Source organism: Pseudopodoces humilis, chromosome 23 (assembly GCF_049639895.1).
Source record: "Pseudopodoces humilis isolate 2021_Gansu_Grassland_sample_001 chromosome 23, ASM4963989v1, whole genome shotgun sequence".
NCBI classification, from domain to species: domain Eukaryota; kingdom Metazoa; phylum Chordata; class Aves; order Passeriformes; family Paridae; genus Pseudopodoces; species Pseudopodoces humilis.
The window spans coordinates 7402675-7418059 of NC_142222.1; the positions used below are offsets into that span (position 1 = coordinate 7402675).

At 44.2% G+C, this 15385-nt stretch overlaps 1 protein-coding gene across 2 annotated transcripts in view; it reads left to right on the top strand.

Moving 5' to 3' along the window:
• The first annotated feature begins 7216 nt into the window (after nt 1-7216).
• Nucleotides 7217-15385, top strand: part of LOC102102569 (sphingosine-1-phosphate transporter SPNS2) — a 118091-nt gene continuing 109922 nt past the window's right edge. For both annotated transcript variants that reach the window (XM_005525977.3, XM_088066066.1), the window contains exon 1: nt 7217-7627. In XM_005525977.3, coding sequence (XP_005526034.2) covers nt 7333-7627 — 295 coding nt within the window. In that variant the 5' untranslated portion in view covers nt 7217-7332. The remainder of the gene's footprint in view (nt 7628-15385) is intronic.

The window sequence follows — 15385 nt, forward strand, 5'->3', positions numbered from 1 at the left end:
GATACACAAAGAGCTCTTTGACAGATGTTCTTGGTCTCTTTACAAGCTGGGCAGGGCAACCCACCAGTGAAGTAACCTCTGTGTGTTCTGTTCTGTTTGATCAAGTGAATCAGTCACCAGTGAGCCCTTCAGAGCTTGAAACTGTTGAACTAAGTGCTGAACCACTAGGAACTGGTGCTGGTTCCTTCCATCCTGTCTGTCTGGTTGTCAAATCCTGTCCCACAGAATTGTAGGCAGCCATTCAGTCCCAGGATGTACTTGCCGGTAGTCTAGGGGGCTGCATTCCCAATATCCTATTGTAAACCAAATGGCTTCACTGTAAATGCTGAAAAGGCATGAAAATTACTAAGTGTGAAATAAAATAAACCCATCTTCAGAAAGCTCAGACTGACCCTTTGGGTGATGAGGTTATAGATGTATTTTGTTTAACTGAAAATGCTTCAGTCTGCTTAGAGCCCTATAAATTCAAATCACCCTGCTGATACTAACATAAAGCACATGTTATGAGACCGGACTTGCAACTTTCATTACAATGTCTGGGGCACTGAATGCCCAGTCCTAATTAGAGCTGCTAGTACTAATCCAGAATTTTCAAAGTTGCTTGAGGAAATTTGGTCTTGAAATAAATCAACTTGATTGAGTAAACCACATAGAGCTGTTAGAGTCCCAGCCTGCTCCACTCTGCATGACTGTATCTTTTACCTGTCCTCATGCAGGCAAAGAAAAGCAGTGGAACCATTTCTGTCAATGTTTCTGCAAGAATTGCCTTCTCATGGCTTGAGCCCTTTTGTAAGATGCCAGGAAGCTGTTTATGAATTGGTAACTGCTGGGTCTGTTCTTATTGTTTTAGGATTCCTCTGCTCCCACATGGATCTGGCAGTCTCTTCCTAAAATGCTGGGGTAGTGCAAGAATGCTATTTCTGTAGCTATCCATTCCACACTGGGTTCTTAAATGCTAGTTAATCAGACCTCAAGTATTTGGCTGTTCTGAGAAGTAGGACTAAAGGCAAAGATGCATCTTACCATCTGCAGAATCGACTCCACCAGTGGGCGGAGGCAGAAGTTCAGAGTCTACATCCTTCATTCAAACAGAACAAAACTTGCCAAAAATGTGGCATACTAGTAATTGTAGTCCCTGCTGGGACTTGAGGTGACACCACAAACTCCATTTATTTGGAGCATTAAGATTCCTCTGAGTATAATGAAGGACAGGACTTCTAGAGATGGATCATGGCATTCAACAAACCTGAATATCAAAGGCCATTTTTGTTAAGAAATCACAAAGGACAGTGGCAGTGTTTGCCTTCTGTATCAACTGCCTGTGGGAGTGAACAGAGCTGTTTGGAGTGCTTGGGGTTTTCTTGGTGTGGGGCTTTTTTGGGTTTTTTTCCCTTTAATTTGGTTTTGGTTGGCATGAGCTATTCTATGGAAGGCAGCCTGGAACACTATACAAATGTTGTAACTGAAAGATTCACAAACAAATATTCCAGCATTTATGCGGAATTGTAGTGGAGAGTGAGAGCAGCTGCTTGTATTGTTGCAAAAGCTAAATGTTTTCATAGAAAAACAGCTTCTTCTGCATCCAATTTATCTTTTTAAACACAACAGTGTGAGGATCAGAAAAGAACTGGGCCTGGGGATGCCAGCTTCTGTTCATGGACTTTGCTTTTGATTCACTGTCTTTGCCTCCATCATGTTTCTGCTGAATTCAAGGAATTAAAACACTGCTGCACTTTCAATATTAAGTCTAATTTGGCTTCTCAGAGATCTTAAAAGTTCTGTGCATCTTGGGGCACTGTTTGTATCTTCTTTGCTTAATGAACTTGTTCTGGAAGTGCCATGGTCAGTGTGCAGAGCCCTTCTCAGTGAGACGTGTTGTATGTGAATGTGATGATTCAAATGACCGGAAGGTTATTCACATCAGTGAGCACTGAATGCATGAAATAGTGAGATCCAGAGGGCGGTCTCCAGAGGTAGCTTAGAGTAGAGAGCCTGTCTGAGAGAGTGACTTCTGGAAAACATGAAGATATGTGTTAATGTATATCCCCCTTCACTGCTTTGGGAGGGCTGTTTGATCCTTGTCAAGTCTCCCTGGTACAGCATCTCTCACAAGAAACCTCTGAGCTGGATGAGCTTGTAAATGCTACTGTGTAATATCAAGTGTCAGTAACACAGATTAATTCAGCTGAGAAATCTGTGAAGAAAAAAGAAGCCATGAGATAACCATGGGCATAATGGGAATGTAGGTGTTTAATTGCAGGGTTGCGATTTTTGTTCTGCAGAGCTGCAATCTGTTTGAAGCCTAAGAATGCACAGGGCTAGAGACAGTTGTGTCATTGTCCTGTGTTTTGCCCTCACAGCCTTGATGACCACCTGATGATATGACTTTTCATGGAATTTAAGGCTTGTATGTGAATAACCCAAAATCTGGGGCTTGTGATCCTGTAGTATAGTATTCTATATTATATTATTCTGTGTAGCTCTGTTTTTCTTAAGTGAGAAGCTGTGTATGTCTGTGTGTCTGTGTTTGAGTTCCGATTTTGAATCAGATAAAGCAAAACACAGGAAAAGGACAATAATAACACTGAGTCATAATTATTTGCAGTTGAACATGTTAGACTGTTGTATGCAGTTACTGCTCCTGATAATGGTAGTGGCTACACTGGTGTCCATTTGGGTAAAGCATTTCTTCAGGGAGACTCCAGCCCTTTGACAGTTCTGGTTTAGAGATTGTTGTGACTTTCTGAAGACAAAAATGTGGGGCTTTTCTCCCAAAGATTTTTATTAACTGAATAAGAAAACTGGGTTTGAAACAAGCTAGGCTAATTTCCATTATTTCCAGAAGGGCAATGTGATGTTCTCTTGATGGTCCAGTTCCTCAGCCTGTGGTAACTGCTTAAACTAGGTAAGGTTCAGCCTGGTTATCAACAGAGATCACATCTGGGTCTTGCCTTCCACAGGTGGTCCAACTGCCCATTCTTCTCTGCAAACAGCCGTGTTCCCCTGGGAGAGAAGGTGGGAGTCTGGTCATAAGCTTCCTGCAGGCCAGGAACAGCCCTGGATCAGCAACTGCACTATGTCACTGGAGTTAATATTGGCACACTGGCAAATGTGGATTTGTTTCCTCAAAGATAAGTTCTGTTGTCAAACAGAAGCACTTCTGCTCCTACTGACCCTCTCTAGAACTCTGAAGATGAGGAAAAATCAATAAGTGCAGACTGGGATAAACTAAAATAAACATTTTCAAGCTTTTAGGATACTAACAAAATACTGAAAGGAAGAAAATAATCCCTGAAGAGATACTCTCTGTTGACTGCCCTGGAGAGAGCAGACTAACAAGTGAGTCTGTTCTTTCCTCACAGAATATGCAGCCAGATGCCTGCAAGCTCCCTCAGCACAGGACTAGTGCCTGGTTTGCTTTGGTCTCAGCATCGTGTTTGTGGCTACTGGGACCAGACAGCAATGGAGTATGGGCTGAGGGGCTTTCAGAGACCAGGAAGGCTGCTAATTCTCTAAATCCTACTAATGCCTGTTAGTTTGATTCTGCAGGAACTGGCCAGGGCTCATTCTGGAGCAGAGATAACGTGTATTATGTGGAAGAAACAGGAAGATGAGCTAGCTGAGCTCAGACTTGCTTTTCAGTGTATCCACATACCTCTTGGTAGTGATCCCAGTATGAAGGAGATTCCTAGCTTTTAGACAAAATATAGTATCCCCAGTACCTCAGAGGATGCTGTCCATCTTTATCACCTGGGCTAGGCAGACACTCTGTTTTGCAGTCACCATTTCAAGACCAGGTGGTTGTCATGTGCTTTCCTAGGGGCTGTTCTCAGATCAAGCTAATGACTGAGGTAGGTGCAGAAAATGTGTGCTTGGTAAACAGACTAAGAACAGGTATCTTCAGGGCTAGGACTTTAACCCACCCAGCCTGACCTCTTGTATCATCAAATTACAGCCCATTCTCCCTGCAAGGAGTGCAGTAGCTCATGTTGAATTCAATAATGCACTTTCTAGAAAGGCAATCAAACCTGGATCAGAGAACATAAAGGGATAGAGAATATACTTCTTCTTTAGTATTTTGTTCCAGAGGATAATCATTCTGTAACAAATGTGAACCAGATGATTCATTAGAATTTTTCTAACTCCAGCTCTAAGCATTGTTCTGGTTCTTGCTATGCCTTTCCCCCCTTGATTAGAGCTCTTAAAACTGGCATTTTTCTCCCCGTGTTAGAACTTGCACAGTGTAATCAACCTGCCTCTCAACACCCTGTAACAGCAATGTCTCTGAGCTAGAATCTATGCTGTTCCTCTTAAAAGCAGTTCAATTATGATTCATCCTGCCAGTAAAGACCTCTCTATTTTACTTTTTCTAGTTCCCTTTGCTTTCCCTTAACATAAATCTCATGACATGGATGCTCTGGCATCTCCTGTGAGTTTTCCATGTACAGTTAAAGGTGTTAGGGTTGGCTGCAAGACCCTGTGTGTCCACGTAACTCACTGCCCAACCAATGTCTCTGGGCTGTATCTGTGGTTGTCTTTGAGCTGAAAGCTCTCTCTGCATCAGAAATAAAAGGATGCTCTTGCATGCTCCTTCAGCTTGGTCCTGCATTGCTCCATGTCCAATGGCCATCAGAAGTCTGCCTGAAATTTGGAACACGTATGTTGACCTTTAATAGTAAGGTGGTGTTTGGGATGATTTTTCTTTTCTTGGGGATTTGCTGGAATTGAGGAGATTTGAAGTAGTCACTCCATAGTCTTTTTAGGCAGTTATTCTAATGTACATTAAGCCACCATGGCTCCAGTGTTAGTTGTGTTTGTGTTCTTAATACTGGTTAAATGAAAAGAAAAAATGAAATTAAACAACCATTCCTTAAGAAAACTGTGCTTTCTTAGCTGCTTTCAGGAGAACCATCAGACTCAAAAGACTAAGGTCTAATTTTACCCTACCTTTTAAAGTCATTGACATCTCTGAACATTATTTTCTGTGTGCAGAGCCTGGGGTAGACCAAGCAATGAGAAAACAGACTGTGATAGTCCAATAGCAAGGAGTAGAATAGACTGTGGAGCAGACCATTTGTATCTGAGGGCTCCTGGACACTTTGGCTGCTCTCTGTGGAACATCTTGATCCCACAGTTCAGCTGTGTTTAGTGCCTGATATGTCAAAAAACCCATGAGTTTTGCCTCCACTGCTGGGCAAGCCGAGTGGTCCTTGTAAAGCCATTTTACTTCTTTTTTCCTTTTTCTTCCTTTCCTTTTTTCTTTCTTTTTCTTCTTTATAGTTCCACCATTTTCTGTTGGTTTTGGTTGGTTTGTTTTTTTGTTTGGTTAGTTGGTTGGTTTGTTTTTTGTGTTTCCTTTTGGGCTATATAACATGTGAGCACTGTAACTTAACCAAATTAAGTACACTACTAGAATTCTGAAAATAGTGGGGACATGAACAAACACTTTTGCCAAGATAACTATTCCCATATAGTCACATCTGAACTGCAGATGCTGCTATGGAGCAAAAAATTATCCCCTAGACTTCAATAAGTCAACTTGAACATTATCATTAAACCAGATATGTTGTTTGTGTTACTGAAATGAACTCTGAAACTCTGTGCAGACCCATTCCCAATGTTAAAATGTCACCTCTCACTATTTGGGAGTGCCATGTATCACCGGAAATCGTGTTTGCTCCTTTCCTCAGGGGTGTTGCACAAACAGCCCTGAATTGCAGCTGACTCACCAAAAGGTGCCCTTTTCTCTGGTAGCATCCTGAGAGTTATGTTGGTGGTATCTCACCAGATTTCTGGCATAGTCTGAATCTGCTGTCACTGGTGGGCAGGGTGTGACACAGCCAGGTATGCTGAGCACACACACACGGGCCGTCCTGCAAGCACAGAGAAACACAGCAGGGATTTGTTTAAATACCTGAGAGACAAAGGCTTTAATCACATTTTCTTAAGTGAGATCAACAAACTGAGAGAAAACTGAAATTGTAACACGCTGTTCTTGGACATGCACTGGCTCTCCAGCAGTCTTTTTATTTCTCTGGTTTTAGTTACCTTTTGTAGTTTTATGACAGGTATGACAGGCTGGAGCCACTCTGGTTGTGAACACTTTTATGTCTTTGAAGATTCTCCTTTTGAAATTAAATGTTTCTTGGCCGTTCTTAGCTCAAAGGTGGAACTTTATAGGGAGCGGGATGGAATTGTTTGCAGTGGGGGGAACTCCAGAGCAATTTTACTTCCTTTGAAGATGTGTGTTGTTCCTGCAGCTACTTCTGTGCAGTAGGAAAATCATCTGGGGCCAAGCAGGAAGTTGTGAGGTCGGTGGCACATCCCAGCGAGCCCTCGCCCTGCATCACATTGTCCCTTCCCTGCCAGCCCGTGTGACCGGAGACAGCTCTGGGCACTCAGGATAGCCAAGGAGAACTTTTGTACAGATTTATTCTTAAAACACACATCTGAGGGTGGGCCCCCACAGCCCACATGGAGTTCATTGTTGGGTACAAGCCGGTAGTGCTGGAGCCATTGGTTTTGTTTGGTGGGTTTGTTTGTTTTTTTCCAGCTACCTCCACACTTCCGCCCACCCATGTGTTTGAAGCTTGTTGTTGTGCAGTGCTGATGACATGAGCCATTGCGCCGGTGATGCTGGGTAGGTAAGAGCCGGCCTCCCCCGGGCTGAGGGGAAACCCCCTCACAGCCGGGCTCAGGGGACCACCTGAGGGAAAACCTCCTCATGAGCGGGCTGGGCTGGGCTGGGCTGGGCTGAGGGCGGATCCCCTCAGGGCCGAGCTGAGCTTTCTGAGGAACCGCTTATCATGGCCGGGCTGAGGGATTCCCTCAGGGCACCTCGGGGGGTGCTGAAGGGACACTGAAAACAGATGAAATGCCGACCTGAAGCGGCTGACGGACCTCTCGGAACCGGTCTGAGGAGGCGCCCTGAGGCGGGCTGAGGGGATCCCCCTACGGGCTGCTCCGTGGACGGCTGAAGGGCCGGTGTAGAGCACGGCTGAGACGGCAGCTGCAAGGGCCGGTTCAAGGGCGGCTGAGGGGCCGCCCTGCTGGGCTGCCCCGGGCCGGGCTCACCGACCCCTCGGGGCCGCTGGGGCGGGGCGCTCACGGCCGGCGGGGCGGGGCGGGGCACGGGCGGAGCCTTCCCCGGGCGCCGCCCCACCGGCCCCGGCTCCGCCCGGGCTGTCAGGGCCGGCCTGTCCCGGGCAGGCTCGGGGCGACCGGGGGATGCGGGGCTGAGCGCGCTCCGCTCGCTTTCTCCGGCCGTCTGTCCGTCCGTCCGTCGGTCTCCCCGCCCGGGCTCCCGCACGCCGAGATTCCCTCCCGCAGCCCATGATGTGCCTGGAAAGCGACGGCTCCTCCGGCAGCAGCCCGGGCTGCGGCGGGCGGCTCCGAGCTGGCGACGAGGAGGAGGAGGAGGACGGCGAGCGGGGCTGCTGCGGCCGGGGCGCCGAGGGCGAGGTGCAGACCCTGTCGGGCAGGATGAATCCTCCGGCGGCCGGCAAGCACCCCGATCGCCCCGCCGCCCTCCGCAAGGCGCCGACCCTCGGCCGGGCCCGGGTAGCGGCCGCCGGCATCCTCAGTGTGGGCAACGTGCTCAACTACCTGGACCGGTACACGGTGGCAGGTGAGTGCACCCCGCGGCTGTGAGGGCATCCCCCGCTGCCCGGGGACAGCCCTTCCCGGGCACGGTGCAGCCGCCGCCGTCCCCAGGGTTGTCCCGGGGTCAGCGGGGTTCGCCCGCCGCGCCGGGGCTGGAGAGGAGGGATGGCGTGAGGGATGCGGCGCGGCCGGTGCCCATTGTGCGGCCCCTCCGGTATTGTTCTCTAGTTTGTCTGAATTTTACCGAAAATAAGAGGAGCGCCCTTTGTTTGTCTGGGCTCGATGGCGGAATCGGTGCTGGATGGGATTCGGGAGGGAGCGGTGTCTGCAGCGCGGTGAGAGCGGAGGGCGCTCGGCGCGGTTCGGGGGCGATGGCAGACGCGTTATCGATCCCGGCACGGGGTGAACGCTGCGGGCGACAGGTGCAGCTGCGGCCGGAGAGACACGGGCTCCCAAACGGGGGGAGACAGGCGTGAGAGCGCGGCGTGTCCTTGGGTGAAAATCGCAGCGAAGCAAATCCCCTTTGCTTTGTTTCTGCGGAGTGCGTCCAGCCTGGAACACCCGGCTGCCCTTCAGCCCTGTGCCAAGGAGGGTCCCTTCCCTGCAGAACTCCCGAGCAGGTGACAGCAGAGCTGGCAGGAGCGGGCGCAGGAGGAGTAGCTAGGCAGCTGCAGTGCACTTTGCAAAGCTCGGTTTTCTTGAGGTAAACACTTAAAATCATGCGCTGGTGGATGTGTGACCAGCCGTACTGTGTGAACCACTATGTTCCTCAGTACTTACTACTGCTGTGAAGCTCAGCTCCAAAGCCAATGTCTGGATGTTTACTGTGCCATCCCTGGAGAGGACTCCCTGTTTATTCTAGTCAGGCAATAACAGCAGGGAGGAAAATCATCACTGAACTTTTTCTAATTAGAAATGAAGTAGGCTTGTTGATAATCAACTGTCTCATGTCATTAGAATATAATACATATTCTCTGTTTGGCAATACTGATAATTTTATCTTCAGAGCTTACAAAGGGGTTTGTGCATGTATAAATTTTTCTCTATGCATATATATATTTTAATCACTAGGACTCAATGTGGTGTTAAGCAAATCTGATATTTGTTTATACTACATTAAAATAATATATGTTTGTAGGGCAGTGATAGACTGCAAGGGACATAAATTTAAGTCACTGTTGTCAGAATAAGGTGGCCAGGTTGTGTTTATTTTGTCTGAAGTAGGGAGATGGGGAGGATTAGAAGGAAAATTTATCTGGCACCGTTGTGGCTTTTTTTTTTTTCTTTTCAGATGTGGCTTATTCCTTTGGGAAACATAAAGGCCAGTATTGGGAGATATTGAGTACTTGTCTGGTAGTCAGTCTGTTACAGAAGGGAGCTTGAAGATACAAGGTTAACCTGTTATTATTGAAGAAAAGTGTAGTGTGCCCTCAAATAGGGACATCTCTAAGTAGAGTTTTACTACAAAGCACCTTTAATGCATGGAAAGTTTCCTTTTTAGGAAGCTATTCCTCTTCTCTTAAATGAATTCTTAAAAAAAAACAGCAAAACACATCTAGTTCACTTATTTGCTCTAGTACTTCCACCAAGACCTTTGCCATCTGATTTTTCTGCCTGCTAGAACTGAAAGCATTTTCTTTTCTGGAAAGGCTGGAAGGTGCCTGACTAAGCAAAAGATAAAAATCCCTGCCTACCGTAATGTGGTATTGCCAAACCCAGTGCTGTGATTGCTGGTATTTCTAGGACAAGCTCTGATATTACTGTGCTCATTACCTGCCCTGTGGAACTTATCTATTAGCATTCAGTTTGATATCAAAAGGTTTAAGATCTCAGACATCAGACTTGCCTTTGGGGACAGAATCAAACTTTGCATGGGCTTTTTGTCTTCTGTCAATTGATATTTACTTTTCAAACTGGTGTTATATGTAAGTGCTAATCTAAAGCATGAATTAATTTAAATCCAGTGTAATGGAAGAGTTGTGGTAATAAAAATTATATGTTTTGGGCTCAAAACTGACTTGATTATAAAGTCTTCTCTAAAAGTAATCTTTACTTTTGTATTTTGAGTCTTAGTTCATACCACATGCTTATGTGATGTGCACTTGCAGATGAATCAAGCTAGCACTTTGAATATTCAGCTCATGTCTCAAGACAGGTAATAATTAGTAAATACAACTCTCCAGACCTTCAAAGTACATTTCAAATACGAATTGTTGCAGCAACATAATAAGGGATTTTAACACCAGCCACATTATGACAGGGGAAGTAGCATCAGAAGTTATGATTTACCTAAGGCCAGTGGACTGTTGTGAGAACTGGAATTAATTTCTGGTTCCAGCTCTATTTGAAACAAGTGTCAGAGGAGCAGCTGTACCAATGGAAACTGGTTCCTGAGGATTTGTCTCTGGGGTGATCCCTGCTGTGGATTCTCTGATGTCAAATAATAGCTGACCTTTGTCATTAGCCTTTCTCTTGTCTTATAAGAGTCTTGCATCTACCCAACCATTTTTTTTTTAAATGAAAGTGTTGGAAGTTTTGGGACTTCTTCCTGCTGTCAAATTTAGTCAAAGGCAGGTCAGTGGCCTCAAAGGCAATTAGCAGGCAGCTGACAGACAGACATAAGCAAACAGAGTATTCAGCTGTTTGGGCACGATACTCCAAGTACTTGAGAACTTGGTTGCAATCATTTTGGTCTTCCAAAAATGATAAGAAAAAGCAAGTATATATTTAGTGTGTGCATTTATGCATATATATATATATATATATATAAAACAAGTATATGCAAGTAAGTGTTTATTTACTGAGGAAAAAAATCATATACAGAGTTATTTCCAGATGTAATTTCTTGAGTATCTTCCACTATTTTCTAACACATCCTCACAGAAGCTGGACAGTAGGTACCCAGTCAATGCACGAGCATCTTATATAATAAAAATAACTAGACTGGCCAGTACTATAGCATATCTTGCCCTTAAAAGTAAAAGCTTTTTTGCATTGCTACAAAGCAAACAGCAAATGTGTTATTTCTTGGTGTTTACACTCTGAACACATAAACATTGTGTATAATGAGTTGGTTTTGGGTAATCTTTTTTTCAAGTGCAACACACAAGGAAGTAGCTGCTTGTTTTCCTGGTTTTGGTTTAATGACTTCCCAGTAAGGACTAAATGAGTTTATGATGGGATATGCCCTTTTGGTATCTGGGACAGAGCTTGAGTGCAGTTTCCAAGATACAGGGCATACAGCTTCACACCTGACACTAAGTTTGCAGCTTTTTTGGGAATACATGATGAAAATGGGCCTCCACTGAGGATTGGCCTGTTTCTTAAGGTTTAAGAATAAGTTTCTTCCAGTACTTGAAAATAAAGTCTGCACAGCAGTAGTGGGTATTTCAATAAGGTCCTTATGTTTACAAAGAAGTTTCCAGTGCATGTGGAGTATGTTGAAATATACTGATATATGGGAGAAGCTGTCCCAGACATAAAGTGAGAGTGCCTCTACTGTGGCTCTTATAAAGAAAAGATTGAAAACTCAATGCTGAGCATTACTAACTTGAAGGGAAATGATCCTCTGCAATTTTCTTAATGGATCTTTGATCATACTGAAAACAGTTGCCCATGGAAAAAGCATTCTTTCAAAAGCTGTGATATTTCGCTGCTATTAGGATAGCAAACAAGTAAAGAAAAAGGGAAAACAAAAGTAATGAAAACATTGTAGATTTCCTGTGAAACTGCAGGATTTCAGCCATCCCATGATGCTGGGACATATCTAATTCCTTAATGAAGTTTTGGGAAAAGTCATCTTATTTTCAGAAGCTTGGAATGTGGTTTCACAATTATACCATGGGTGACCTTTTACTGTGCCTGCTGTTGACGATGAAAATCGTCTTGCTTCATTAGGGTGTCACCTCCACCTTCTAATTCAGATGCTACTTCCTGGCATTTCTGTAGTGCTTTAATTTAAAGGTAACGATTTAATTAAGCTGGAGAACTACCCAGCAAAGTAAATGAGTCTCAGTATCCCACTACAGAAGGGGAAACCAAGTTGCAGAATGTTGGGGATTTGCCTGTGGTAATGGAGTTAGTGACAGCCTTGGCTGGTATCAGTTCATCCTTGAGGTTCTCCATCCCTGTCACACAGTACGTCACAGACTTTGGTCTGCTGGTTTTGTCCCTTAAATGTCTGCAACTTGCTAATAACTGTATTTGTGTTAATTAGCCTCTCATTACAACACATAGTTGCAAATCAAATGCCATTCTTTGAAGATACATATATGCAAATGATCACTGAAAGTTGAAAGTCAAGTTTACAACTATGTAGTACAGACTCCAGCTGAAGGGTTAGGAAAGGTTCAGCACTGACTCCCAAGTGCAAAGACATTCAAGAGGTTGTGAGCCAAAGCTGCTTCTTTTTGCTTGTGAGCTCACATTTCTGATAGTAACACAGTGCCCCATTGAGTGTTTCTTAGGGAATGTAGTCGGAGAATTCACATGGAATGGGATAAAAAGAGCCCCTTCTCCCCTTGTAACAAGACTATGCTCAGTGCTTATAGCTTCAGGGAGGGAAGTGTGAAGGGGCAGTGCAAGCACCCAGGACACAGCTCTGGAAAGACTGTAGTGCTGGAAAATAGTGGAAATAACACTGACAGAATGCACTTGAGCCAGTAGTGCTGCCAGCTCACACATGAGAGAGTTTGTGAAATGATGACAGTATTTTACTTGGGCAGCAGGGACCTGCTACTGACTCAAAATTCAACAAGTCTTGCTTTGGGAGCAGAATTTAGACTTGAACCTCATGCACTTCAAAAGCAGGAGACAGAAAATACTCTGCAGCACAATGAGAGGGACTGTGCTGTAGCATCTTCTTCTCTAGTGTTCTGTTCTCACTGTGTGATGGGCTTTATTGCAAAGGCTGCTGCTTCCTGTTTGCTGCTTCTTATGCGAGTTGGCAGGATTTGTTCCAGAGTATTTTACATTTCAAGTGAAGTCTTATTATGTTTAATCATAGTATTTTTTTCTTCCTTGTGCTGTAGGTTTGCCAGATACTAACTATCTTTGTTATTATGTGCAGATTTTCCTGTTTGACTCTTAGATCCTCTTTCATGCATGTTGATTAATTTTATCCCCAAAGCATCCAAGTCATCACAGCCAGAGAATGTGGCCTTTATTACACGGAGTTAATATACTCATAAATATTGAGTGTGTTCTTAAGAATAATGTAATGATCTTATTAGTCCCTTGATCTCTGTGACTGTCAATACCAGCTTTGTGATACAGCTTCTCTGGTCAAAAGTGTGGGAAATCTGTAATCATTCCTTCAGACTTTTCAAGTACCATACCAAGCTGCAATAGGGTTAAATTCTATCACTCAACTTGTATAATAAATGGGACTAACTGAGAACATTTACTCTTCATTTTTTCTGGTACACTGTGCATGAGAAGCAAATAAGCTGCTGGTGATGTAGCATGGTGGGTTATAAATTTGAACAGACATTGTTAAAGGCTGGTGAGTTTTCCTTTAATACAAAATCCCATAGCTGTTGCTTGGTATTTCAATTGCTGAGGAACTTGTGGTTAAAAGGTATTATAATGTATCACCTACATCAAGTAAGGTTTGTAAAGGTCTTGAAGTTCCTTATAACTACAGGGAAAAGCTCCTGGTACCTCTTCAGGAGATTCAGTGGGAAACCATGATTTTATTTGACAGATAAAAATTAGGAACTCCAGAGATCTCTTCTGAGTTGCTTGTTTTCATCATCATTGCTTGATGTGTATTATAGACCAGGACATTGTTGTGCAGCTTCTATGGAATAAGGTGGTGCACCCAAAGTATTTACAATCCTCATCTATCTCCATATCTCCAAGATATATCAGAGAGCTGTAGGTCAAGGATGGAGAGTCAGAGGGACACAGGATACAGCACTGGTCGGTGGGAGGGGCCCTGGAAGATGAGCAGATGGGATTTTTGGTAGGCAGTACAGCCAAGGGGTGGGGAGGGATTTGGGGAAAGAAAAAGGCAGCTTTCAACAAGAGTTTACAAACAGAATCTTCCAAACATGAAGAGTGTCACAGGAGAAAGAATTAATATGTCTGTTGGAAATGGGCAAAGGAGGGTGATGCCCTTCTGGCTGAGAGACTTTTGTGGAAATTGGCATTATGGGTGTAGGGTGATGGGTGTTCTAGAAAAAATAATGTGTGTGCAAAATGAGTTCTACAAAGAACCCATGAGGTGCCTAAGGGGCCACGGAAATTAATGGGAGCTGAGCAAAATGGGCTTGGGCTCAGAGCCCAGAGAGGTGTAAGTGAGGTGAACAACACCTCATGGTTTCCAGAGAAGTTTGAGTACAGATCTTGGCATGGACCTCCTTTTAAATTGCATTTTTTGTGAACTGGTCAGAAAATCAAGAGGCATATCTGAGACAGGTTGGAGCAAAATAAGAGAAATAGACCCCCAAACAACCCAAACCACACAACAATCCCCCAGTCATTACTACTGAGTTCTTAACTACTAGATGCCCCCTTTGACTTCGGTGCTGTGAAGCATCTCACCCTGCAATGTATCGACTGGACGAGTACCTGCCGAGAACTGCTGAACTGCCAAGCACAGCAGGCATCTCATGCATGGCTTTTCTTTTCTTGCCACATCTGTTTTCATTGTTATTTTGTGTGTGTTTTCGTCTGATGTAACCCAGCTATTTCTGTAGGGTTGCAGGGAAAGGAAGTGAAAGGGTGGGAGCACTAATACCCTTGCTCCTGTTTTTTTTTTTTTAATAAAAAATCAGGAGGATGAGAATGTGAGGGATCCTGGCTGACTGAAGAGATGTAGATGTGGTTGTGACTTTGGACCTGTCACCAGTCAGGAGTGGCTGAAGGTTTCTTTGGGAAGGCTCTTGAATGAGTTGTTCAGGATGCTCTGGTGGCTATTTCCACTCTTCATGGTGCTGTGTGTTTCATGGAAACCTCTGCACAAGGCATGGCTGGAACCACCACATTATCTCTCACTATGTAAAATGACAGAGTAAGGAATGGAATTCTTCTGTCAGGCTGAACCTTCTAGCCAGCAATGGAACAACATAGGTACTCCCACCAATTCTGTACTTCTGATTTGGAGGGGATAAGTAGCAATCCTCCTTCTCCAGAACTGATTTCCTGCCACAACTGAAATCATAAAGTAATTTTAGCTTTAGAGAGGGGACAGAAATCTTCATGCCTTGCCTGTCCTAAATTCAGTCTTGAGCAATATGAACTTATCAGGATTATGTTATTGGTGAGCAATATTATCTTCTTAAGGGATTTTTTTGTTTGTTTCTTTGTTTTGGGTTTTTTTAAAAGACATTTCTTACACTTATGCTGGTGTCCAGCAACTGCAGTAGCTGAACAGAAGAGCAGAGGGAAAGGATCAGTGTTTATCTGGAGAATAGCTGCAGTGAGCTTGGAGCTTGGCTTGGAGAGTCAGAGAACCCCAAGCTGGAATCAAAATCCTTTCAGCCTTGGCATGTGATTATGTTTTTGTTTAGTTTTTTTTAAATTTTTTTTATTTTAAGGCTGCATTGAACTAAAACTGCAGTAATCCATCTTACTCCTTGTTCAGACTTCTGCCAATAATTATGTAAATAACAGATCACAGTTAATTATTTGTTTCATAGCTTCCTATTTTCTCTATTTGTATTAGTAACATGTCATTATTGTCTTAGAATACAGCTCTCTGTTCTTGGCAACATGAAAAACAACAAAAATGGGTGAACTGACAGTGGCAGCAGGACTCGTGTCTGTATGAAGTCTGAAG